Consider the following 26,088-nt stretch of genomic DNA (forward strand, 5'->3'; position numbering starts at 1 on the left):
GGACTTGGAGGCCTCCAAGTTGCTAGACGTTGTCAGTGCCCTGAAAATATATGTTTCCAGGACGGCTGGAGTCAGGAAATCTGACTCGCTGTTTATCCTGTATGCACCCAACAAGCTGGGTGCTCCTGCTTTTAAGCAGACTATTGCTCGTTGGATTTGTAGTACAATTCAGCTTGCACATTCTGTGGCAGGCCTGCCACAGCCAAAAATCTGTAAATGCCCACTCCACAAGGAAGGTGGGCTCATCTTGGGCGGCTGCCCGAGGGGTCTCGGCTTTACAACTTTGCCGAGCAGCTACTTGGTCAGGAGCAAATACGTTTGTAAAATTCTACAAAATTGATATCCTGGCTGAGGAGGACCTGGAGTTCTCTCATTTGGTGCTGCAGAGTCATCCGCACTCCCGCCCGTTTGGGAGCTTTGGTATAATCCCCATGGTCCTTACGGAGTCCCCAGCATCCACTTAGGACGTTAGAGAAAATAAGAATTTACTTACCGATAATTCTATTTCTCATAGTCCGTAGTGGATGCTGGGCGCCCATCCCAAGTGCGGATTGTCTGCAATACTTGTACATAGTTATTGTTACAAAAATCGGGTTATTATTGTTGTGAGCCATCTTTCAGAGGCTCCTCTGTTATCATGCTGTTAACTGGGTTCAGATCACAGGTTATACGGTGTGATTGGTGTGGCTGGTATGAGTCTTACCCGGGATTCAAAATCCTTCCTTATTGTGTACGCTCGTCCGGGCACAGTATCCTAACTGAGGCTTGGAGGAGGGTCATAGGGGGAGGAGCCAGTGCACACCAGATAGTCCTAAAGCTTTCTTTAGATGTGCCCAGTCTCCTGCGGAGCCGCTATTCCCCATGGTCCTTACGGAGTCCCCAGCATCCACTACGGACTATGAGAAATAGAATTATCGGTAAGTAAATTCTTATTTTTTACCTTGTTTCTATGGTTGTATTTATTAGTATTGTATGCGTGTGTACTATGGGGGTTATTCAGTATGGATTGCAGATTCTGCTAAACAGCAGAATCTGCAATCCTTTCTTGTGCATGCTGGGGGCCGCCCATTGCAGGGCAAGGACGCTCAGCATGTAGAATGACCTGCCCAGCGGACGCGACCACAATTTAATCTTGGTTGCAGCAACCACGGAAGCCCCCCCTGCAGCCGTAGCTAGGAGGGCTGAGCCCCCCCCCCCCCTTTTTTCTCTCTCCATACATCGGCGCTGCTACCCAGAAAACGCTGCGGGCAACACCCCCCCCCCCCCCCCCCATATTCCCTACAACACTCTGTCACCGCTCCCCCCCCCCCTTCCCGCAAACACCTCTGCCTGTCAATCAGGCAGAGGCGTTACCACGCATTCGCCAGCTGTGCAGGATGGTACCTCCGCCAGCGGGGCAATTGCGGTGATGAAGCCTGTATAACCCTCTATGTATACTAATGTACTGCGAGTAAAGATGATCATTAATTTACCTGTATGGGAATTAATTACTAAACATGTTTTAGTTGTTGCCTCATGGGAAAAATGTGTACACAATTGTAGAGAACTGTTTTCACAGTGCTTCATAGTTTTACTCCCTTTTACTTTGACATGTTATGAAGAATAAAAATTGATTTTTTTGTAAAATAATTTGAAAAAATGTGATCCAATTTTTTTATTTTTGCCAATTCATATTCATAAAACACCTCTATCAAACCATCAACCTCTGTATAACATACTTGTCTGTTTTGTGTAAATCATTGGGGGAAGGGGGGGCAGGGGTGCTTGGATATTGTCTAGGTACCTTGTGTAATCTATTGTTGGATAATAAACAACTGCTGTGAAAGAAATTAGTTGTAATCTTCCAAGAAGACAATGTAAAAATCAGAGATGGGCCTTTGCCTACACTCCGGCAGATGTGTGTCGTCATTTTGGAGCGGCTGCTCTGTTCACCTTCTCCAACCAGTGCCATGCTGCAGGATAATAAGCTAATCACACATTCATGGGTAAGATAAGTATAAACATGTGCTCCGAGGTAGTTCATTGATTACGTGCACCATCTGCTCTGTCTGTGGGGCGTCCAGAGGTTTCTATTCATTATGCCAAGAAGCTCGTCTAAGGACTGATGAAGATGTCAGTCCCACCCCTTTTCCTACAATTAATCGGTTACCAAAATTAGGAGGTTAGGACTATTTTTATTCCCTTCCTGATGCTGACTGGGTTAAATCAGTCGCTGCCTAGGTTAGTCTGTAAACACACTAAAGGGATTCACACAAAGCAATTTTCATAATCTGTAAGTCCAATTTATTAAAAACCTATTACCTCTGTCTTTTCCCTCTCGTGCTGAAATCCTTGGCTGTTCTCATTAATTATATTGTTTGTAGAAAGGCAAAAAAAAAAATAACTTACCATAGTGAGGTTTCGTGAATGGCAAACCCCATTTCTTGAGCTTAGATCGATTCCTTGTTGGCATGTGTTTGCAATAGCGCTGGCAGCCAGCCCCACGATGGTGGCAGCATGCCATGCATTTCACACGGAGTTTTAATCTTTTAATAAAAATATAAAGAGCATGACTAAATACTAATTTGCCTCCCTGCTGGCTTGCAAGTCGTCTACCACTTTGATTTAGTTAGCTCAGTGGAGTAGCTTTATCCAAACGCAGACGCACTCGCTCTCAGCTGTGAGGCTCTGTGCGAAATGTACAGTAAAATACATTTCATTTATAGCACAAAATAGGGGGCAACTTAAAATGTCACCATTTAGCTTGTACTGCGTGTTTTACAGAACGCAAGCCAGAGTCCACAAAGCACTCAGAGAAGCGTCAGGCATACACTGTGTTATTGCCTGCAGAATAGCCATTAATGGACCCTAAAAGCGTGTATTTTTAAACCCAGTATATTCAATAAAGTATTATTTCTACTTAAGATTATTTTTTAGCGCTATATCAATTTGAAAAGTAAAGATGTGTTGATGTTAGTTTGATTGTTCCTTTATGTTTTCCAAATCTGTTATCGAATGCAGTTAAGGGGGTAATTATTCTGAGTATGCCAAGTGCCATGCACAGTGCTGTAGTGAACCCAAATAAAGATAGACCATTCCTTTTATTACCAATTTTTGTCTATCTGTACAAATATGACTGAAGTGTCTTTGAATAACCCAGTGGGAGGTATAATCCTATCTTCTTTTATATACACCTAACTTGTAGTTGAATAAATACTAGATAGCTGTACATATGTAAATGTGGTCTACAGCATAAAGTATATATTATACCTACATAGCTAAGAAATACAAATGTGTACATGTGTAAATAAAATATCTTGGTTCAGCCAAAGACATACACTTGGGGTCAATTCATTTAGGTGAGAACAGTACGAAGTGCCATTGTAACAGCGTGGAAACGTTGGCAGTGGCACTTCATCTCACCCCGGACTCGTAGATGTGTGTAAGCAGCCCTGTGGGGCTACCATAAGTGCCACGTATGTGCACACTTGCTCAAGGTAATATCTGTCTCACCCCTATGAAATAGACCCTTTTGAGCATTAATTGCGCTGCTAAATTGTGCCCTACCGGTGTGCATATTAAAATACGTGATTTAGGGGCTGTAACGTAAGCGCGGCTTATGTGATCATTACATCCTGGGCTTCGCCCCTTAGACATCATTCCCATTTGCAGTACTTGATGTAAGGTGCATCTTTGCGCATTGACATGAATTTAGATTTACATAGCTGCATATACAGGGTTGGGTATGTTAATTTTAAGCGTATTTGGATTTTATTTGCCTATTATTATTATTATTATTATCTCTTATTTATAGTGTGCCACTAGGTTTCCATACAAAGAGGATTGGACGGACAAGTTGTAATAGTACAAACAATTTCACAACGGAATAAATATAGCATTACAATGTTAAATTACGTAATTAAAAAATTTATAATTACAATGTTCAGTTACGTAATTAATATATAATTACAATGTTCAATGCAATTTTTTAGAGAAGACAATGGGGGGAGAGGGCATTGGGGGTTATTCAGGTTTGTTAGCAACCAAAAAAGCAAGCAACTTGGCAAAACTATGTGCACTGCAGGTGGGGCAGATATAACATGTGCAGAGAGAGTTAGATTTGGATGGGTTATATTGTTTCTGTGCAGGGTAAATACCGTCTGCTTAATTCTTACACTGCTGTTTAGATTTCTCTAACGTCCTAGTGGATGCTGGGGACTCCGTCAGGACCATGGGGAATAGCGGGCTCCGCAGGAGACAGGGCACATCTAAAAAAGCTTTTAGGTCACATGGTGCGTACTGGCTCCTCCCCCTATGACCCTCCTCCAAGCCTCAGTTAGGTTTTTGTGCCCGTCCGAGAGGGTGCAATCTAGGTGGCTCTCTTAAAGAGCTAGTTAGAAAAGTTTTTTTTTAGGTTTCTAATCAGTGTCTCCTGCTGGCGACAGGAGCACTGCAACGAGGGACTTAGGGGAGAGACTTGCAACTCACCTGCCTGCAGGAGGATTGAAGTCTTAGGCTACTGGACACTGAGCTCCAGAGGGAGTCGGAACACAGGTCAGCCTGGGGTTCGTCCCGGAGCCGCGCCGCCGATCCCCCTTACAGACGCTGAAGAACGGCAGAACGGAGGTCCGGAAACAGGCGGCAGAAGACTTCAGTCTTCATAGAGGTAGCGCACAGCACTGCAGCTGTGCGCCATTGTTGCTACACGGCTCACGGATCTCGGTCACGGAGGGTGCAGGGCGCTGCTGGGGGCGCCCTGGGCAGCAATATAGAGTACCTTAGAGGCAAATAAATACATCACATATAGCCATTAAGGCTATATGTATGTATTTAACCCAGGCCAGTTTATTAGAAAAACCGGGAGAAAAGCCCGCCGGAAAAGGGGCGGAGCTTATTCTCCTCAGCACTCGGCGCCATTTTCCTGCACGGCTCCGCTGGTGAGGAAGGCTCCCACGACTCTCCCCTGCACTGCACTACAGAAACAGGGTAACAAAGAGAGGGGGGGCATAAATTGGCGATATAAATATATATTGAGAGCGCATATATAAAAACAACACCTTCTAGGGTTGTTATATACTGTATAGCGCTTTTGGTGTGTGCTGGCAAACTCTCCCTCTGTCTCCCCAAAGGGCTAGGAGGGTCCTGTCTTCAATAGAGCATTCACTGTGTGGCTGCTGTGTGTGTCGGTACGTGTGTGTCGACATGTATGAGGACGAAGTTGGTGTGGAGGCAGAGCAATTGCCGATGATGGTAATGTCACCCCCTAGGGAGTCGACACCGGAATGGATGGCTTTGGTTATGGAATTACGTGATAATGTCAGCACATTACAAAAGTCAGTTGACGAAATGAGACGCCCGGCAAACCAGTTAGTACCGGTTCAGGCATCTCAGACACCGTCAGGGGCTGTAAAACGTCCCTTACCTCAGTCAGTCGACACGGGTACCGACACAGATGAATCTAGTGTCGACGGTGAGGAAGTAAACGTATTTTCCAATAGGGCCACACGTTATATGATCACGGCAATGAAGGAGGCTTTGCAGCTCTCTGATACTACTGGTACCTCAAAAAGGGGTATTATGTGGGGGGTGAAAAAACTACCTGTATTTTTCCCAGAATCAGAGGAATTGAATGATGTGTGTGATGAAGCGTGGGTTACCCCCGATAGAAAAATGCTAATTTCAAAGAAGTTGTTGGCATTATACCCTTTCCCACCAGAGGTTAGGGCGCGCTGGGAATCACCCCCTAAGGTGGATAAGGCGCTCACACGTTTATCAAAGCAAGTGGCGTTGCCGTCTCCTGATACGGCCGCCCTCAAGGATCCAGCAGATAGGAGGCTGGAAACTACACTGAAGAGTATATACACACATACGGGTGTTATACTGCGACCGGCAATAGCCTCAGCCTGGATGTGCAGTGCTGGGGTAGTGTGGTTGGATTCTCTGACTGAAAATATTGAGACCCTGGATAGGGACAGTATTTTATTGACTCTAGAGCAATTAAAGGATGCTTTTCTTTATATGCGAGATGCTCAGAGGGATGTTTGTACTCTAGCATCAAGAGTAAGCGCGATGTCCATATCTGCTAGAAGAAGTTTATGGACGCGACAGTGGTCAGGTGATGCGGATTCCAAGAGGCATATGGAAGTATTGCCATATAAAGGAGAGGAATTGTTTGGGGTCGGTCTTTCGGACCTGGTGACCACGGCAACTGCCGGCAAATCCACCTTTTTACCTCAGACCCCTTCACAACAGAAAAAGACACCGTCTTTTCAGCCGCAGTCCTTTCGCTCCTATAAAAAGCGACCAAAAGGACAGTCTTATCTGCCGAGAGGCAGAGGAAAGGGTAAGAAAGGGCAGCACGCAGCCCCTGCCCAGGAACAGAAGCCCGCCCCGGCTTCTACAAAGCCATCAGCATGACGCTGGGGCTTTACAAGCGGACCCAGGAACGGTGGGGGGTCGACTCAAGATTTTCAGCAATCAATGGGCTCACTCACAAGTGGACCCGTGGGTCCTGCAGATAATATCTCAGGGTTACATGCTGGAGTTCGAAAGGTTTCCCCCTCGCCGGTTCCTAAAGTCTGCTTTACCAACGTCTCCCTCAGAAAGGACGTCGGTTTTGGAAGCCATTCACAAGCTGTATTCTCAGCAGGTGATAGTCAAGGTACCCCTCCTACAACAGGGAAAGGGGTATTATTCCACACTATTTGTGGTACCGAAGCCGGACGGTTCGGTAAGACCTATTCTAAATCTGAAATCCTTGAACCTGTACATACAGAAATTCAAGTTCAAAATGGAGTCACTCAGAGCAGTGATAGCGAATCTGGAAGACGGGGACTTCATGGTGTCCCTGGACATAAAGGATGCATATCTGCATGTCCCAATTTACCCCTCACACCAAGGGTATCTCAGGTTCGTGATACAAGACTGTCATTATCCGTTTCAAACGATGCCGTTTGGTTTGTCTACGGCCCCTCGGGTCTTTACCAAGGTAATGACCGAAATGATGGTTCTTCTACGAAGAAAAGGCGTATTAATTATCCCTTACTTGGACGATCTCCTGATAAGGGCAAAGTCCAGAGAACAGCTGGAAGTCGGTGTAGCACTAACCCAGGTAGTGCTCCAGCAACACGGGTGGATTCTGAATCTTCCAAAATCTCAATTGACCCCGACAACTCGTCTGCTGTTCCTGGGAATGATTCTGGACACGGTTCAGAAAAAGGTGTTTCTCCCGGAGGAAAAAGCAAGGGAGTTATCCGAACTTGTCAGGAACCTCCTAAAACCAGGAACGGTGTCAGTACATCAATGCACAAGAGTCCTGGGAAAGATGGTGGCTTCGTACGAAGCGATTCCATTCGGCAGATTCCATGCACGGACATTTCAGTGGGATCTGCTGGACAAATGGTCCGGATCGCATCTACACATGCATCAGCGGATAGCACTGTCACCAAGAACAAGGTTGTCTCTCCTGTGGTGGCTGCAGACTGCCCATCTGTTAGTGGGCCGCAGATTCGGCATACAGGACTGGGTCCTGGTGACTACGGATGCCAGCCTACGAGGTTGGGGAGCAGTCACAAAGGGAAGAAACTTCCAGGGCGTGTGGTCAAGCCTGGAGACGTCTCTTCACATAAATATACTGGAGCTAAGAGCGATCTACAATGCTCTAAGTCTGGCAAAACCGCTGCTTCAGGGTCAGCCGGTGTTGATCCAGTCCGACAACATCACGGCAGTCGCCCACGTAAACCGACAAGGCGGCACGAGAAGCAGGAGTGCAATGGCAGAAGCGACAAGGATTCTGCGCTGGGCGGAGAATCATGTCATAGCACTGTCAGCAGTGTTCATCCCGGGAGTGGACAACTGGGAAGCAGATTTCCTCAGCAGACACGACCTTCACCCGGGAGAGTGGGGACTTCATCCAGAAGTTTTCCACATGATTGTGAACCGTTGGGAAAAACCAAAGGTAGACATGATGGCGTCTCGCCTCAACAAAAAATTGGACAGGTATTGCGCCAGGTCAAGAGACCCTCAGGCAATAGCTGTGGACGCTCTGGTAACACCGTGGGTGTACCAATCAGTGTATGTGTTCCCTCCTCTGCCTCTCATACCAAAGGTGCTGAGAATTATACGGAAAAGAGGAGTAAGAACGATACTGGTGGCTCCGGACTGGCCAAGGAGAACTTGGTATCCGGAACTTCAAGAGATGCTCACGGAGGATCCGTGGCCTCTACCTCTGAGAAGGGATCTGCTTCAGCAGGGACCTTGTATGTTCCAAGACTTACCGCGTCTGCGTTTGACGGCATGGCGGTTGAACGCCGGATTCTAAAAGAAAAGGGCATTCCAGAGGAAGTTATTCCTACCTTGATTAAGGCTAGGAAGGAAGTGACTGTACAACATTATCACCGCATTTGGCGAAAATATGTTGCGTGGTGTGAGGCCAAGAAGGCTCCAACGGAAGAATTTCAATTGGGTCGATTCTTACATTTCCTGCAAGCAGGATTGTCTATGGGCCTAAAATTGGGGTCTATTAAAGTTCAAATTTCGGCCTTATCAATTTTCTTCCAGAAGGAATTGGCGTCAGTGCCTGAAGTACAAACTTTTGTCAAAGGTGTACTACATATACAACCCCCAATAGTGCCTCCAGTGGCACCGTGGGATTTGAACGTGGTTCTAAATTTTCTCAAATCTCATTGGTTTGAGCCGTTAAAATCGGTAGAATTAAAATACCTTACATGGAAGGTAACCATGCTGTTGGCCCTGGCTTCTGCCAGGAGAGTTTCAGAGTTGGCAGCTTTGTCATACAAGAGCCCATATCTGATATTCCATTCGGACAGGGCAGAATTGAGGACGCGTCCTCAATTTCTCCCTAAGGTGGTTTCGGCATTTCACTTAAACCAGCCTATTGTGGTGCCTGCGGCTACTAGCGACTTGGAGGACTCCAAGTTACTGGACGTTGTCAGAGCATTAAAAATATATATTTCAAGGACAGCTGGAGTCAGAAAAACTGACTCGTTGTTTACATTGTATGCACCCAACAAGATGGGTGCTCCTGCGTCTAAACAGACGATTGCACGTTGGATCTGTAGCACAATCCAACTTGCACATTCTGTGGCAGGCGTGCCACAGCCTAAATCTGTAAAGGCCCACTCCACAAGGAAGGTGGGCTCATCTTGGGCGGCTGCCCGAGGAGTCTCGGCATTACAACTTTGCCGAGCAGCTACGTGGTCAGGGGAGAACACGTTTGTAAAATTTTACAAATTTGATACTCTGGCTACAGAGGACCTGGAGTTTTCTCATTCGGTGCTGCAGAGTCATCCGCACTCTCCCGCCCGTTTGGGAGCTTTGGTATAATCCCCATGGTCCTGACGGAGTCCCCAGCATCCACTAGGACGTTAGAGAAAATAAGAATTTACTTACCGATAATTCTATTTCTCATAGTCCGTAGTGGATGCTGGGCGCCCATCCCAAGTGCGGATTGTCTGCAATACTTGTACATAGTTATTGTTACAAAAATCGGGTTATTATTGTTGTGAGCCATCTTTTTAGAGGCTACTTCGTTTTGTTATCATACTGTTAACTGGATTCAGATCACAAGTTGTATGGTGTGATTGGTGTGGCTGGTATGAGTCTTACCCGGGATTCAAGATCCTTCCTTATTGTGTACGCTCGTCCGGGCACAGTACCTAACTGAGGCTTGGAGGAGGGTCATAGGGGGAGGAGCCAGTACGCACCATGTGACCTAAAAGCTTTTTTAGATGTGCCCTGTCTCCTGCGGAGCCCGCTATTCCCCATGGTCCTGACGGAGTCCCCAGCATCCACTACGGACTATGAGAAATAGAATTATCGGTAAGTAAATTCTTATTTTTAGTTTGAACACACCCCACCCAAATCGAACTCTCTCTGCACATCTGCCCCACCTTCAGTGCAGCATGGTTTTGCCCAGTTTCTTGCTTTTTTGGTTTGCTAATAAACCTATATAAGGCCCATCCCTCAAAAGAGCTTGCAGTCTAATATTCTACACCTGTTCCTTAGGCCAGATTTACGCTGCTTTAGCTAGCATTTTCTAATGCCTGTGATACTGTAGTATGCAAATGGGGATGGAACCTATGGCTTCCAATAAGTACATTCTACCAAGACAAGCTTCTTCATTGCACATTGATGCCTTTTTTGTGCTTACCCACTAGCATTAAGAAAATGTCAGTGATAAAGTAATTGTGTTTGACATGTAGTAAGTATAAAGGCTTACACTTGCAGGTGGTGGGGGAGAGGGATGAAAGCCAGAGCCTCCATTAACCCCTTTGTGTTCAGTGCAGCTGAATGTGGGCGAACGATTAGGGACTGAGTATTGGAATGATTAGGTTATATCTCCATATCTGCTGGCCTGTGCTTATAGGAGTTATGCTGGAAGAGCTATGCACCTTTATGCTAGTGGGTGGTACTTGGTGTTGCAGTACAGTAAGTGCATGTTTTCAACCTCTTGAATAGTGTTGGATGCAGCGGTTATTGATCCCAAAGGTGTTGTCTTGCAATGCACAAGGTTTCTGTTTACCTGCCTGCATGAGAATGGACAATGCATCAAAACACCTAGGGGTATATTTACTAAAGTGCTGGTTTACAGAATTGGAGATTGTTTTTTAAAGCAACCAATCAGATTATAGCTATTATCTTCCTTAAGGTAAATGATAAGTAGAGTCTGCTTAGTTGCTAATGGTAACATATCCACTTCTGTAAACCCACACTTTAGTAAATATTCCCCCTACTGTCATCTCTGTGCAGTGTTTAGATCCTAGGGACATATTCAGTTATCAGTGACGAGCAAATAACATTGCACATTTTACTATGCAGTTGCGATGTACCGCCATTACACTGTTCAAATGGCACATTACAAACCAATGCATTGACCCCAAGTGCACGCCACAAGAAGACAATGCCATTAAACCTGTTCTCTAATGTAACCGCATCAGTCACATAACAGGAACTAACATTTATAAAAAGACCATGCTCCAGTGTATATGTCTCTTTCGGCCCCGTCTCGATCCCCTGGCCAATGGACCTGGCGTCTTAATGAATCCCTTTTACATGATAAATACTGTAGTGGTGAATTAGAAAAGTTGATATTAAATGACTGGCATGCATCTGTTTAGAACAATTTCTTTGTTTTATTTATGACCCTTTTTTGTTGTTTGTTCTTTCTAATCTGCTATCACAGTTTGATATATGTAAAAGCAGGAGATGGCTCATTTGGTTAACAAACACTTTTGTCTTCAAACCGTTTCGGCTTATTTGGGTAAAAAGTGCCCTGGGAGTAAACAGGAGGTCATCACAGAGACTATTTAAATCAATAAAGTCCTATTGTTCCCAAAAACAAACTAGGGCTGATGGTAGACTGATAAAATACAGGTTCGGAGACGGTTTAATGGCTAAAGCTGCGTACACACTATATGATGTGTGTTCCAGCTGATGGTGTGACACAGTGTAATCCTATATCATGCCCGCCGTACACACTGCACTATCCGGCGTATGACGGCGCGATGTATCATCACAGCATTCATCTAACTGCATGCCGTCATTCATTACATCGTCCCATCCGATGTGCAGTACATCAGATACAAAGATGCGATGAATTACCAGTCTATGTTGGAATGATATATCGTACAGTATATTGTGTGCTCAGCTTAAGTTTGCTTTTGTCTATCTTTTAATAAATTCTATCCCAAACCCTAACTAACTATTCCTGTAATACAACCCCCTTCTTCCTAAATCGTGTTATTTTTCCCTTACAGGTAGTGATGGTTATCTGTAAGAATCTAAACCAATTACAGCCTGCTTCAAGGCTTGGGAGAGCATTATGTTGGTTGTCCATGTAAAACAACATATATATGGAATGTCACTTCCACTGTACAGTAATAACATTTTGATAATGTCTAGTAACTCATAAAAGCTTTGTCAGTGTATAAATTTAAATATAACTACCAATTGCAAATTCATTTAAATAGAAACACTTTTTAGCTGTGATTGGTATTTAGTTCTGATGTTCCTTACTTTAACATGTTACGATTTGCGGAAAGCATTTAAAGGATGTAGGTACCTTTCTGTAGTAAACATTTAGAAAAGCTGCCTGCCCACTCCCATAGCTGAATGCTGCTCCTATCCTCTGTGCTGCTGAGGTCCATGTTTTTATTATGTCCACACAGTGGAAGCCCGATTCACGAGTACATCACAAGCTGGCGCCTATATCCGCTACACCTCAGATATAATAATGGCTCTGCCCCCAGCTGATTACATTTTGACACGTTCCTTTTGCTGCTAGGTTGGACCTTGATTTGGCCTGATGACCAGAACTAGAGGCTGTACTGACTTATGGGTTGACTTGCAATCTACTTGCACATTAGGCCCTCCAGTATGCTAACCCAGTAGAAGTGCTGACAGAACAGTGCAGAGGAGGTGGTCTCAAGGGAGGGACCCCATAATTTGGATAAGGTGCACCCTCGGGGGTTTTGGTACCAATAGTTGTAGATTTATAAAATTACTTACTAAAGTAACTTTTTATAGAATCTTTAATGTAGCCGTGTCACCGATACAGCTAGTATTCAGCTTATCAATTTACCTAGCAAGTAGTGCCATCGCTGAGGCATGAGGCATCTGCTGGGAGCTTGTTCTGTATCTTACCATTTTATTAAATAATTGTAACTCTAATGATCCTGAGCTATTCCTTCAAATTAACGAACGCAAACACTGATTTTAAGCAAGCGTTTTGATAGCATTGCATGGCTTGGTGGTTGCGAAGGGGTTAAAATGAGTCAGTTATGCACTTAAGACCGTAGGGGCGCAAGATCAGGTTTGGTTCTTTGTTTTAAATGTTATTGAGCTTTTGAAATGTGGCAGCTTAACTGATATATCGCGCAGATGGCAATCCATTATTCCTTGCCTGTCTTCCTGCGACTTCATTCACGTGGAACCTCAGGAAAATACAAACTCTTTCTTTTGTGAGTGGCATTCCCAAAGGTACCAGGGAAAGATCATGTAGCTATGCTTATCTGAAAAGGGCTAGTCATGTAAGGAGGGGAAAAAGCCCCCAGGCTGCTGCTTTAAAAATGAGTTTGCTCCGATTACCATTGATGAAGAAATGCTTTTCCTCAATCTCCTGAAATGGATTATAGGGAAGCCCTACCAAAGCGTCCTGTACAGCAGGACTGAGTGCTTATTGTACAGCCTGTGCTCTGCTTGTTGTCCATGTCACTTCCAGCGCAATCTATGGGGTCTTCTAGTACGACTCTTAACATTTGTCTAATGAATATCATTTTTATTGTTTACATTTTCTTTTTGACGTAGGACAATGAGCCACGACAGAGGAGAGATCTGGTTAAAAAAAAGTTTGTGTGGTGCAAAATGCCTTTAATAGTAAGTGGTATATTTCATGATTATTAAAGTATACCAGTTGTGTGGGCTCCGCCAATACTCATGGGAATGTAGCATATCCGTTCACTATATAGTAGTGAGGCATGAAACATCATGGTTACGTGATAATTGCAGCCTCCAATTCACGTAGGTGATCGGCATATTTTAAGGGGCACTGTTGCTATCACTCATTGTTGGCATAAATAAAATAATTGTTCTGTCCAATACATATTTCGCTACCCAATTGAGCAAAGGGGAAAAGCATGTCGTAGGCACTTTACAGCTACATTGTGTGAGCGGTGAGGTAATCAACCAGCTCCATTTTTCCACAACACAGTGGTGAGGAAAGAATGACACATCTGAAATTTTCTGACCCGGAATCCCCTTTCGCTTTTAAAGCAAGCATTGATATCCCTAACTACAGTGCTCTGGGCTGCCAGCCAAGTCCTATTCAGCCCAGGCTCATATTTGTGAAATAATTTTTTTCACTTGTTGCTAAAAACGTAACTTAGCAAAGAAACCTTTATCACTGCTTGTTTGGATTGTTGTTTTTTTATCGTTTAACATTTAAAGTTACCATTTTAAATATAAATACGTAAACACAAAAAACTGTGGTTAGTTCTTCCTGACAGCGCAGTTTTTAGTCCGTATTACAATGTTATATTTTTAAAGAAAATTTAAATATCTGATCGTGAAGGGTCTAAATGCTGTTGTGTACTTTAATAAGCTATGGTTATAACGGACATTTAATAGTCTCCTGAAAGGTCTCCTGAGATCTGAAAGCCAAAGGGTCAGTTAACTATCAAAATTGTCCCTGATATTTAATAGGGTAGATTGTTTTCTTCAAAGCAGAAATGGTCCATCTGTCAACGCAAAGCTTTCTATAGGTTTTTTTTTTTTTTAGTTTAACTCCTTAAATAGAAAACGTTAAGCGTGACTTATTGTGGAGTTCTGTTAGATACTCTGCAGATTTCTGCCAACATGAAATTGCAGTGACACTTAATATAAAGCAGATCTAATTAGTTTTGTACATCTGGGTCAGTCTCGGTACTATGGTAAATACATGCTTGATAATCCAGATAAAATAGAATAGAATACGACAAGATGTATATTCACAGTCACAAATGTTTACTAATGATTTCTGATCGTGCAATTTTGGTAAGAACTCCCCACCCCTTTTTTTTTTTTTTTTTTTTTTTTTTGTAGGTGTTCTCTGTTACCCTCTGTATTTTCCCATCTAAGGACATGTAGGTCAGGCAATTCTAAGGGCTCATTCAGATGAACAGGATTTGTTCACGCCTAAATTATCGTAGAAAATCGTGCAGACGCTATGGCCATTGATCCTGCTACCTCTGCCTCCACTACTCACAAGCATCATTCTACAATATGGGGTTAAACAAAGTGGTGGTAAAATCATGCGCCTTGCTATCCAGCGTTTCAGACCTACCAAAACATGAGCATATTCGGCCAAAACATTAATATGAATGAACGCTAAGGGCAAAATTTTTTCATCTTTTTGGGTACACTGGATGGACTATTTTTCATATTCATTTGTTTATTTTACTTTTTATTCTGTTAGTGTTTTTCTTATACTGCAGCTTTCTGTGGTATATTTCTGTTTATATACAAGTAAGGACTGTGATAAACATACTGATTGAATACGAAGATGAGTGAAGCAGATGAGAAAGAAAGGACCAGTCCCTCTATGAAGTCCCATTTTACACACCAGCTTTATTTCTTTTTCTTTTCTTTTCTTTTTTTTTTCCATTTGTTCGTGTTTGTTTTTCCTGTTTTGCCTGTTGGTTAGCATACTAAATCCGGTATCTCTTCTGGGATGCATCTCGTTAAAGAACACAATTCATTTTTTTCTGTTGTCAGTTGATGGGACCGATCCAGTGTCCTTTACGTACCCTGCTTTTTCGTTTTCTAAAGGCTGGGTTACTGGATATTTAATCTTCAAAGGCCTGCACCTTCACTCTAATGGGGCTCAGGGGGACTAACAAAATGCCCCTTCTAAAAATGTTGACTTGCAGAATGAGTCCGAATAGTCCTTCTTTTTTTTTTTTTTTTTTCTTTCTTAGAATGAGATGATCTGCGTTTGTATATGAAAAGATCTCTTTATCTATGTTCCTTAGTATCTCAATGAGTTTGATGTTTGGACTTCAACTTGGCAATTCAAAACCTTAATTATTTTCTTTTTCCACAATTGCGTTGTAAATTTGGTGATGTGCTTAGGTTCGGTGTCCAGTTACTTGTTACATTTTCAGACCAGTTTCAGTTGTCTGACAAATGACGTCAGATTTTCCTATTGAGTAGTCCATGTTGGACTCCACGATTATAAGATTTTAGGTGCTGCGGCTGTAGAAGAACCCCACATTGCCACTATAACATGGAGCTCAACTGTTCTGGTTTTTGCCAAAGAAGGTCCTGTGCCTTAAGACCAAACAACATCTGTTGCTCCAGAAGGCTCTGTTTTATTCAGATCCAACTTTGTAACTGAATCCTAACAGCAATGTTTTGTTTGTTTTGATTTTTTGGAGTAAAGGGGCTTTCCCCTCACTACCCCGATTTGAAATTCTTGGTCTTTTAGGCGTCGTCTGATTGTAGAGTCATGAACTTTAACATTTGCCATGTTGACAGAGGCCTGAAGATCTGCGGATGTAGCTTTTGGAGAGCTATTCTATTTCTCAGCCTTACACGGCCTGATCCTTTGGGTGAATTTGCTAGGGCACTACTGGGAAGATTAGCAGCTATCTTCATTGCCATCTATTTGGAAATCCTTTTTATTTACTTTTCAGTGATGGACGTTCGATTGTTTAGAAAAAACCTTTTAAACTTTCTAGATTGGTGTGAGGGTAACATCTGCTTCCCTGCGATAATTGCACATGTATTTCCTCCTTAGCACGGTGTTAAAACAAACCTAAATGTTCTGCACTGAGATGTGCAAAGCTGTAGAGGTAGTAGCACTTCCTGAAAAAATAAGGATGTTTCCTTGATTGGTTCAAATTCTTTCTTCATTGATAAGAAAGCCGTGAGGATGCTCTTGGTTCTCTACATAGTTACATAGTTGTCGAGGTTGAAAAAATACAATTTGTCTATCGAGTTCAACCTATATTTTGATGTACTGCTATGCACTGGATTTTCTTTCACTGACCCAGATACACTCATACATTATTATTACAGATTATATCCTTGGATTCCTTTTTTTGGCTAGAAATTTGTCTAAACCTTTCTTAAACACATCACCTGAGTCAGACATTACAACCTTCTCTGGCAGTGAAATGGTTTCTGTCATGTTGTCGATTGTTTGTCACAGGAAATGTAAAAGAAGTATTACATTTTAGAACTTGATAAGGACAAGATGATTGACTCTATGTCCTGTAATAACGGATTTGAAATGGTGTGTAATTTCTTTTTTGCGTAACTGTATCTGTCAAAGGGCAGACAAGCTTGGCCAAGAGGTTCTTATCTGACGTCAAATTCTATGTTTCTTAGCTTAGACTGGAAGGTGTATGGTTGGACTGCTACAATTTAGAGTCATACTTTTTTTTATGTTTTGCAGTGTAAATGTTTCAGGACCTGTTAGCGTGAGATACAGTTGAAACTGTGGTAAAGAGAGGGCTTTAAGTTCTTTTATCGGTCAATACCCAGGCGAATCTGGTCCAGCTTCCGGTTTTGTGGCGCGTATGGGCACCAAATGATGCTGGTTGCCGATAATCTTGCATGGTATCAAATTAGTGATCAACCGTTTGGCTTTTCTGCCATTCCCAATCAAAATCTGATTGATTCAGGTCAGTTTGGGGTCAGTGTTTCATAAAGTGTCCCTACTGCGTGTATGTAACCATAAATGCACAATGTTTTGAAAATTTACAGAGGTGTGTGAGAAGACCGTCTTGTTCATTCAACCAATAAGGCAGTAATGCACAGCCTAAAGACTCGTGTTAGTTTACATCGAACATGTGCATGGCTAGAGACCAATCACATCCCAGCAAAGTGATCATTAGCCATCTGCTATTTTCTGTAATGTTGCACAATAAGCCAAATAATACAGTGATCAGTTATTGTTCCTTTTTCCCTGTATGTGCAACTATTGCAAGCCAAAGTTTTTGTTTGGAGCCGAATGAAAATTTGTCATTTTTTCTTGTTGATTTCAGAAACATAAAGAGAAAGAAAAGCACAGACAGAAATCCAGAAAGCAAATGGAGCCATTGGCGTCATTAGTTCCCTCTCTGACTGTGACTACTGAAAAGGTGAGCCCAGACACACTACAGGACACCAGCAAGAGAGACTTGCATTGCAGCTGCTGACATTTATGCTTGAACAGGTTATAAACATGGCACGAATGCAGGAATATACAAAGATTTTGCTGTCTGTTAAAGACCACATTTAAAAAAAAAAAATTATAAGTAGTCTATATCAGGGGTTCCTAAACGTTCTTGAATTACGGCGCCCTAGAGTATCAGCATTTTTACCGGCACCTCGAAGATAAAAAATTTTTATTAATACATTTTGATAAAATGATTATATGAAGTAAATTGTGTCTACCTGTCATCCTTAGGGTCAGTTATGTGGTGGTGCACAGTTCTGCTTCCGATGGCCACATGTGATATGATTGGCAGCCCTAGCACTGGTTTTGCCTATCACTTTAACTATAAATAATGTGATTTGGACCTGGACCACCAACTCAATGCACCCCTGCAAGAACCTCGCAACACCTCGGGGTGCCTAGGCACATAGTTTGGGAACCACTGGTGTATATGTGTGTGTATGTGTGTGTGTGTATATGTATATATATATATATATATTATAGTGTATTTCCAATGTGCCTTTATGTAGTGTATGTAGTAATTAAGCGCAAATCAAAGCTTGTATAAGGTCAAGTGTTTGTTCAGCAGTTAGTGTACTTACTAGTTAGGTTTTACGTCTGTCCAGTGATTTGTTTTTGCTATTCTTCATGCATTCACATGTCAAGCTGATGGTGATGCCATCCCATAAGTTAATTGAATTCTGTATGTACATTTACATTCATTAGTAAGGGGCCGATTTAATTAGTGGCGATGCAGTACACGCTTACAATTCCGGCAAACGGGCTATTCCCACTCATGGGTGTCCATGACGCCTATAGAGTGGGAATAGAACCTGTGGCGAGCCCAGCAGTACATCCCCAACCCGTAACTGCCCAGTAGATGTAAAGATGGTGAGCATCACAACTTAAGATTGGTATGATGTAGAATGATCAATTCTTAGAAATGTATCATATTTAATATCAAATGTATCCTGTGTATAGGTAACATAGTAACATAGTATCTGAGGTTGAAAAAAGACAATTGTCCATCGAGTTCAACCTATTTGTGGTGTCCTATGCATGATGATTTGACTAAAATTTCTGACTGATGCTGCTGTCAGCCATTGCATTTAATCCCTATTTATAGTAACTATAATGCATGACTATGCACCATACCCCTGGATATCCTTTTCCAATAGGAATTTATCTAACCCATTCTTAAAGGTGTTGACAGATTCCGCCATTACAACTCCCTCGGGCAGGGAATTCCAAACACGTATTGTCCTTACCGTGAAAAAGCCTTTACGCCGTATTGTGCGGAATCTCCTCTCCTCTAACCTGAGCGAGTGTCCACGAGTCCTCTGTGTTGATCTAACCAAAAACAGGTCCTGCGCAAGCTCTGTGTATTGTCCCCTTATATATTTGTAGATGTTGATCATATCCCCTCTTAGTCTCCGCTTTTCCAATGTAAACATGCCTAGTCTTTCAAGCCTTTCCTTGTATTCCATCGTCTCCATGCCCTTAATTAGTTTGGTCGCCCTCCTCTGTACCTTTTCAAGCTCCAGGATATCCTTTTTGTAGTACGGTGCCCAGAACTGTACACAGTATTCAAGGTGTGGCCTCACTAGTGATTTATATAACGGGAGTATAATACTCTCGTCCCTAGCATCAATACCCCGTTTTATGCATGCTAATATCTTATTAGCCTTCTTTGCTGCAGTCCTACTTTGGATACTACTTCTTAGCTTGCTATCTATGAGGACACCTAAGTCCTTTTCCAGTACAGAATCCCCTAATTTTACCCCATTTAGTAGGTAGGTGTAATTTTTGTTCTTGTTACCACAGTGCATTACCTTACACTTGTCTGTGTTGAAGCGCATTCTCCATTTGGCTGCCCATGCTTCTAATTTAACTAAGTCGTTCTGAAGAGACTCAGCATCCTCCTCTGTATTTATAGCCTTACACAATTTGGTATCATCTGCAAAAATTGACACCATGCTCTCTAGACCTTCTGTTAGGTCGTTAATGAAAATATTGAACAATAGCGGTCCTAATACTGAGCCTTGCGGCACACCACTTAGCACTTCAGTCCAAGTTGAAAAAGATCCATTAACCACAACGCGCTGCTTCCTATTATCTAACCAGTTTTTGACCCAAGTGCATATTGTGCTTCCTAGCCCTGCTTCTTGTAGCTTGTATATAAGTCTCATGTGCGGTACAGTATCGAACGCTTTGGCAAAGTCTAAAAAGATTACATCCACGTCTTTACCCTGATCTAGGTTTGCGCTTACTGTTTCATAAAAGCCAAGTAAGTTGGTTTGACAGGATCTGTCCTTCATAAACCCATGTTGATTCCTTTTAATGACCTTATTGGTTTCAAGGAACTTCTGAATACTATCTCTTAGAATACCTTCCAATACTTTCCCCACTATAGATGTAAGACTAACTGGTCTATAATTACCTGGTTCAGCTTATTTGTGATTAACTTAGTGCTGGGGTAATTACTTACTTTCAGCACAATTAGCTGCACCAAGCTGAATGGACAGAATGTTCAGTGTATGACTGACCAGACGTGTAAGTGGGGCAGCTCATACATCTATCCTCAATACACCAAGCAGAGTGAAATGGTCTGCGCGTGAAAGTCCCGTACAGCTCTCCAAACGTCAGGTATCCTTTTTTTTTTTTTTGCCGAAAAGGCGTCTGTCACAACACAATGCTACGCACAAGGAGACTGTGCTGATTAATTTGATACGACACTTGTATATTGTGTGTGACTGAGTCTGTATATGGAAAAGAATTTCTAATGGAATAAAGCTGTGGCAGCTACATTGTAGCACTTCGTCTACAGATTCAGAGACTCAGTCGCACACAGATGTACAAGTGTCCTCTATCAAATTAATCAGCACAGTATCCTCAGGCATCCTAGTCTCATTGCGTTGCAACTAAGATGCATTTTTGGCAAAAAAGACGCCCGATAAGTTGTGAGAAGGAAATATTTCATTTCTCTGACGTCCTAGTGGATGCTGGGAACTCCGTAAGGACCATGGGGAATAGCGGGCTCCGAAGGAGACTGGGCACTCTAAGAAAGAATTAGGACTACCTGGTGTGCACTGGCTCCTCCCTCTATGCCCCTCCTCCAGACCTCAGTTAGAATCTGTGCCCGGCTCGAGCTGGATGCACACTAGGGGCTCTCCTGAGCTTCTAGAAAAGAAAGTATATTTAGGTTTTTTATTTTCAGTGAGATCTGCTGGCAACAGACTCACTGCTACGAGGGACTTAGGGGAGAGAAGCGAACCTACCTGCTTGCAGCTAGCTTGGGCTTCTAGGCTACTGGACACCATTAGCTCCAGAGGGATCGAACACAGGCCCAGCCTCGGTCGTCCGATCCCGGAGCCGCGCCGCCGTCCCCCTTGCAGAGCCAGAAGCAAGAAGAACGTCCAGAAAATCGGCGGCTGAAGACTCCGGTCTTCATTAAGGTAGCGCACAGCACTGCAGCTGTGCGCCATTGCTCCCCATGCACACCTCACACTCCGGTCACTGATGGGTGCAGGGTGCTGGGGGGGGGCGCCCTGGGCTGCAATAAGATTGCCTTACATTGGCAAAAAATACACATAATATAGTCATTAAGACTATATATGTGTAAAATCCCCTGCCATATATCCATAAAAAAAAGCGGGAGAAGTCCGCCGTGAAGGGGGCGGGGCTATCTCCCTCAGCACACTGGCGCCATTTCCTCTCACAGCTCCGCTGGAAGGACTCTCCTCTGCAGTTTCCAGGCTCAATAGGGTAAAAAAGAGAGGGGGGGCACTAAATTTAGGCGCAAATACTATATATATAGCTGCTATAGGGTAAAATCACTCATTATAGTGTACATCCCTGTGATTTATAGCGCTGTGGTGTGTGCTGGCATACTCTCTCTCTGTCTCTCCAAAGGACTTTGTGGGGTCCTGTCCTCAGTCAGAGCATTCCCTGTGTGTGTGCGGAGTGTCGGTACGGCTGTGTCGACATGTTTGATGAGGAGGCTTATGTGGAGGCGGAGCAGGTGCCGATAAATGTGATGTCACCTCCTGCGGGGTCGACACCTGAGTGGATGGATATGTGGAAGGAATTACGTGACAGTGTCAACTCCTTACATAAGAGGTTTGATGACATAGCAGATGTGGGACAGCCGGCTTCTCAGTCCGTGCCTGCCCAGGCGTCTCAAAAGCCATCAGGGGCTCAAAAACGCCCGCTACCTCAGATGGCAGACACAGATGTCGACACGGATACTGACTCCAGTGTCGACGACGATGAGACTAGTGTACATTCCAATAGGGCCATCCGTTACATGATTACGGCAATGAAAAATGTGTTGCACATTTCTGACATTAACCCTGGTACCACAAAAAAGGGTATTATGTTTGGGGAGAAAAAGCAACCTGTGGTTTTTCCCCCTTCTGAAGAGTTAAATGAAGTGTGTGATGAAGCGTGGGTTTCCCCCGATAAGAAACTGGTAATTTCCAAAAAGTTACTAAGGGCGTTCCCTTTCCCGCCAGAGGATAGGATACGCTGGGAGACATCCCCTAGGGTGGATAAAGCGCTCACACGCTTGTCAAAGAAGGTGGCACTACCGTCTCCGGATACAGCCGCCCTATAGGAGCCTGCGGATAGAAAGCAGGGGGCTATCCTGAAGTCTGTATATACACACTCAGGTATTATACTGAGACCGGCTATTGCTTCAGCATGGATGTGCAGTGCTGCAGCTGCGTGGTCAGATTCCCTGTCTGATAACATTGATACCCTTGACAGGGACACTATATTGCTAACTGTAGAGCATATAAAAGACGTAGTCTTATACATGAGAGATGCACAGAGGGATATTTGCCAACAGGCATCTAGAATAAATGCAATGTCCATTTCTGCCAGGAGAGTATTATGGACTCGGCAGTGGACAGGTGATGCGGATTCTAAAAGGCACATGGAGGTTTTGCCTTACAATGGTGAGGAATTGTTTGGGGATGGTCTCTCGGACCTCGTTTCCACAGCGACGGCTGGGAAGTCGACATTTTTACCCCATGTTCCCTCACAGCCAAAGAAAGCACCGTATTATCAGGTACAGTCCTTTCGGCCCCATAAAGGCAAGCGGGATAAAGGCGCGTCCTTTCTGCCCAGAGGCAGAGGTAGGGGGAAAAAGCTGCACCAAACAGCAAGTTCCCAGGAACAAAAGTCCTCTCCCGCTTCCTCTAAGTCCACCGCATGACGCTGGGGCTCCACAGGTGGAGCCAGGTGCGGTGGGGGCCCGTCTCCGGAACTTCAGCGACCAGTGGGTTCGCTCACGGGTGGATCCCTGGATTCTACAAGTGGTATCTCAGGGGTACAAGCTGGAATTCGAGACGTCTCCCCCTCGCCGTTTCCTCAAATCAGCCTTGCCAACTACTCCCCCAGACAGGGAGGCGGTGCTGGAGGCGATTCACAAGCTGTACTCCCAGCAGGTGATAACCAAAGTACCCCTCCTTCAACAGGGACGGGGTTACTATTCCACAATGTTTGTGGTACCGATACCGGACGGTTCGGTGAGACCCATTTTAAATTTGAAATCCTTGAACACTTATATAAGAAGGTTCAAGTTCAAAATGGAATCGCTCAGGGCGGTTATTGCAAGCCTGGACGAAGGGGATTACATGGTATCACTGGACATCAAGGATGCTTACCTGCATGTCCCCATTGACCCTCCTCACCAGGAGTACCTCAGATTTGTGGTACAGGACTGTCATTACCAATTCCAGACGTTGCCGTTTGGTCTGTCCACGGCATCGAGGGTATTTACCAAGGTAATGGCCGAAATGATGATACTCCTTCGAAAAAAGGGAGTTATAATTATCCCGTACTTGGACGATCTCCTTATAAAGGCAAGGTCCAGGGAACAGTTGTTGATCGGAGTAGCACTAGCTCGGGAAGTGCTACAACAGCACGGCTGGATCCTGAATATTCCAAAGTCGCAGCTGGTTCCTACAACGCGTCTACTGTTCCTGGACACAGAACAGAAAAAGGTGTTTCTCCCGGAGGAGAAGGCCAAGGAGTTGTCATCTCTAGTCAGAGACCTCCTAAAACCAAAACAGGTGTCGGTGCACCACTGCACGCGAGTCCTGGGAAAGATGGTAGCTTCTTAAAAAACGATTCCATTCGGAAGGTTCCATGCAAGGATCTTTCAGTGGGATCTGTTGGACAAGTGGTCCGGATCGCATCTTCAGATGCATCGGCTGATAACCCTGTCTCCAAGGACCAGGGTGTCGCTGTTGTGGTGGCTGCAGAGTGCTCATCTTCTAGAGGGCCGCAGATTCGGCATACAGGACTGGGTCCTGGTGACCACGCCTTCGAGGTTGGGGGGCAGTCACACAGGGAAGAAACTTCCAAGGACTATGGACGAGTCAGGAGACTTCCCTACACATAAATATTCTGGAACTAAGGGCCATTTACAATGCCCTAAGTCAGGCAAGACCCCTGCTTCAACACCAGCCGGTGCTGATCCAGTCAGACAACATCACGGCGGTCGCCCATGTAAACCATCAGGGCGGCACAAGAAGCAGGATGGCGATGGCAGAAGCCACAAGGATTCTCCGATTTGCGGAAAATCATGTGATAGCACTGTCAGCAGTGTTCATTCCGTGAGTGGACAATTGGGAAGCAGACTTCCTCAGCAGGCACGACCTCCACCCGGGAGAGTGGGGACTTCATCCAGAAGTCTTCCAAATGATTGTACACCGTTGGGAAAGTCCACAGGTGGACATGATGGCGTCCCGCCTCAACAAAAAGCTAAAAAGATATTGCGCCAGGTCAAGGGACTCTCAGGCGATAGCTGTGGACGCTCTAGTGACACCGTGGGTGTACCAGTCGGTTTATGTGTTCCCTCCTCTGCCTCTCATACCCAAGGTACTGAGAATAATAAGAAGGAGAGGAGTAAGAACCATACTTGTGGTTCCGGATTGGCCAAGAAGAGCTTGGTACCCAGAACTTCAAGAAATGATCTCAGAGGACCCATGGCCTCTGCCGCTCAGACAGGACCTGCTGCAGCAGGGGCCCTGTCTGTTCCAAGACTTACTGCGGCTGCGTTTGACGGCATGGCGGTTGAACACCGGATCCTAAAAGAAAAGGGCATTCCGGAGGAAGTCATTCCTACGCTGATTAAAGCAAGGAAAGATGTGACCGTAAGACATTATCACCGCATATGGCGAAAATATGTTGCTTGGTGTGAGGCCAGGAAGGCCCCAACGGAGGAATTTCAGCTCAGTCGATTTCTGCACTTCCTACAGTCAGGAGTGACTATGGGCCTAAAATTGGGTTCCATTAAGGTCCAGATCTCTGCTCTGTCGATTTTCTTCCAAAAAGAACTGGCTTCACTGCCTGAAGTTCAGACTTTTGTTAAAGGAGTGCTGCATATTCAGCACCCTTTTGTGCCTCCAGTAACACCGTGCGATCTCAACGTGGTGTTGGATTTCCTAAAGTCGCATTGGTTTGAGCCACTTAAAACCGTGGAGCTAAAATACCTCACGTGGAAAGTGGTCATGCTGTTGGCCTTGGCGTCGGCCAGGCGTGTATCAGAATTGGCGGCTTTGTCATGTAAAAGCCCTTATCTGATTTTTCATATGGATAGGACGGAATTGAGGACTCGTTCCCAATTCTTTCCTAAGGTGGTTTCAGCTTTTCATGTGAACCAACCTATTGTGGTGCCTGCGGCTACTCGGGACTTGGAGGATTCCAAGTTACTGGACGTAGTCAGGGCCCTGAAAATATATGTTTCCAGGACGGCTGGAGTCAGAAAAACTAACTCGCTATTTATCCTGTATGCACCCAACAAGCTGGGTGCTCCTGCTTCTAAGCTGACTATTGCTCGCTGGATCTATAGCACGATTCAACTTTCACATTCTGCGGCTGGACTGCCGCATCCTAAATCTGTAAAAGCCCATTCCACGAGGAAAGTGGGCTCTTCTTGGGCGGCTGCTCGAGGGGTCTCGGCTTTACAACTTTGCCGAGCTGCTACTTGGTCGGGTTCAAACACATTTGCAAAATTCTACAAGTTTGATACCCTGGCTGAGGAGGACCTTGAGTTTGCTCATTTGGTGCTGCAGAGTCATCCGCACTCTCCCGCCCGTTTGGGAGCTTAGGTATAATCCCCATGGTCCTTACGGAGTTCCCAGCATCCACTAGGACGTCAGAGAAAATAAGAATTTACTCACCGGTAATTCTATTTCTCGTAGTCCGTAGTGGATGCTGGGCGCCCATCCCAAGTGCGGATTGTCTGCAATACTTGTATATAGTTATTGCCTAACTAAAGGGTTATTGTTATGAGCCATCTGTTCGTGAGGCTCAGTTGTTGTTCATACTGTTAACTGGATATAGTATCACGAGTTGTACGGTGTGATTGGTGTGGCTGGTATGAGTCTTACCCGGGATTC

The 26,088-nt window shown here is 44.4% G+C and overlaps 1 protein-coding gene across 8 annotated transcripts in view; it reads left to right on the forward strand.

Moving 5' to 3' along the window:
- The window catches only part of MLLT10 (MLLT10 histone lysine methyltransferase DOT1L cofactor), a 385,956-nt gene that overhangs the window by 185,770 nt on the left and 174,098 nt on the right, over nucleotides 1-26,088 (forward strand). For 6 of the 8 annotated variants that reach the window (XM_063921568.1, XM_063921569.1, XM_063921572.1 and 3 more), the window contains 2 exons: nucleotides 13,306-13,374; nucleotides 17,526-17,621. In XM_063921568.1, the coding sequence (XP_063777638.1) occupies nucleotides 13,306-13,374; nucleotides 17,526-17,621 (165 nt within the window). The remainder of the gene's footprint in view (nucleotides 1-13,305; nucleotides 13,375-17,525; nucleotides 17,622-26,088) is intronic. The other 2 variants (XM_063921575.1, XM_063921573.1) reach the window with 1 other exon arrangement.

The sequence above is a fragment of the Pseudophryne corroboree genome, chromosome 5 (genome assembly GCF_028390025.1).
Source record: "Pseudophryne corroboree isolate aPseCor3 chromosome 5, aPseCor3.hap2, whole genome shotgun sequence".
Taxonomy (NCBI): Eukaryota; Metazoa; Chordata; class Amphibia; order Anura; family Myobatrachidae; genus Pseudophryne; species Pseudophryne corroboree.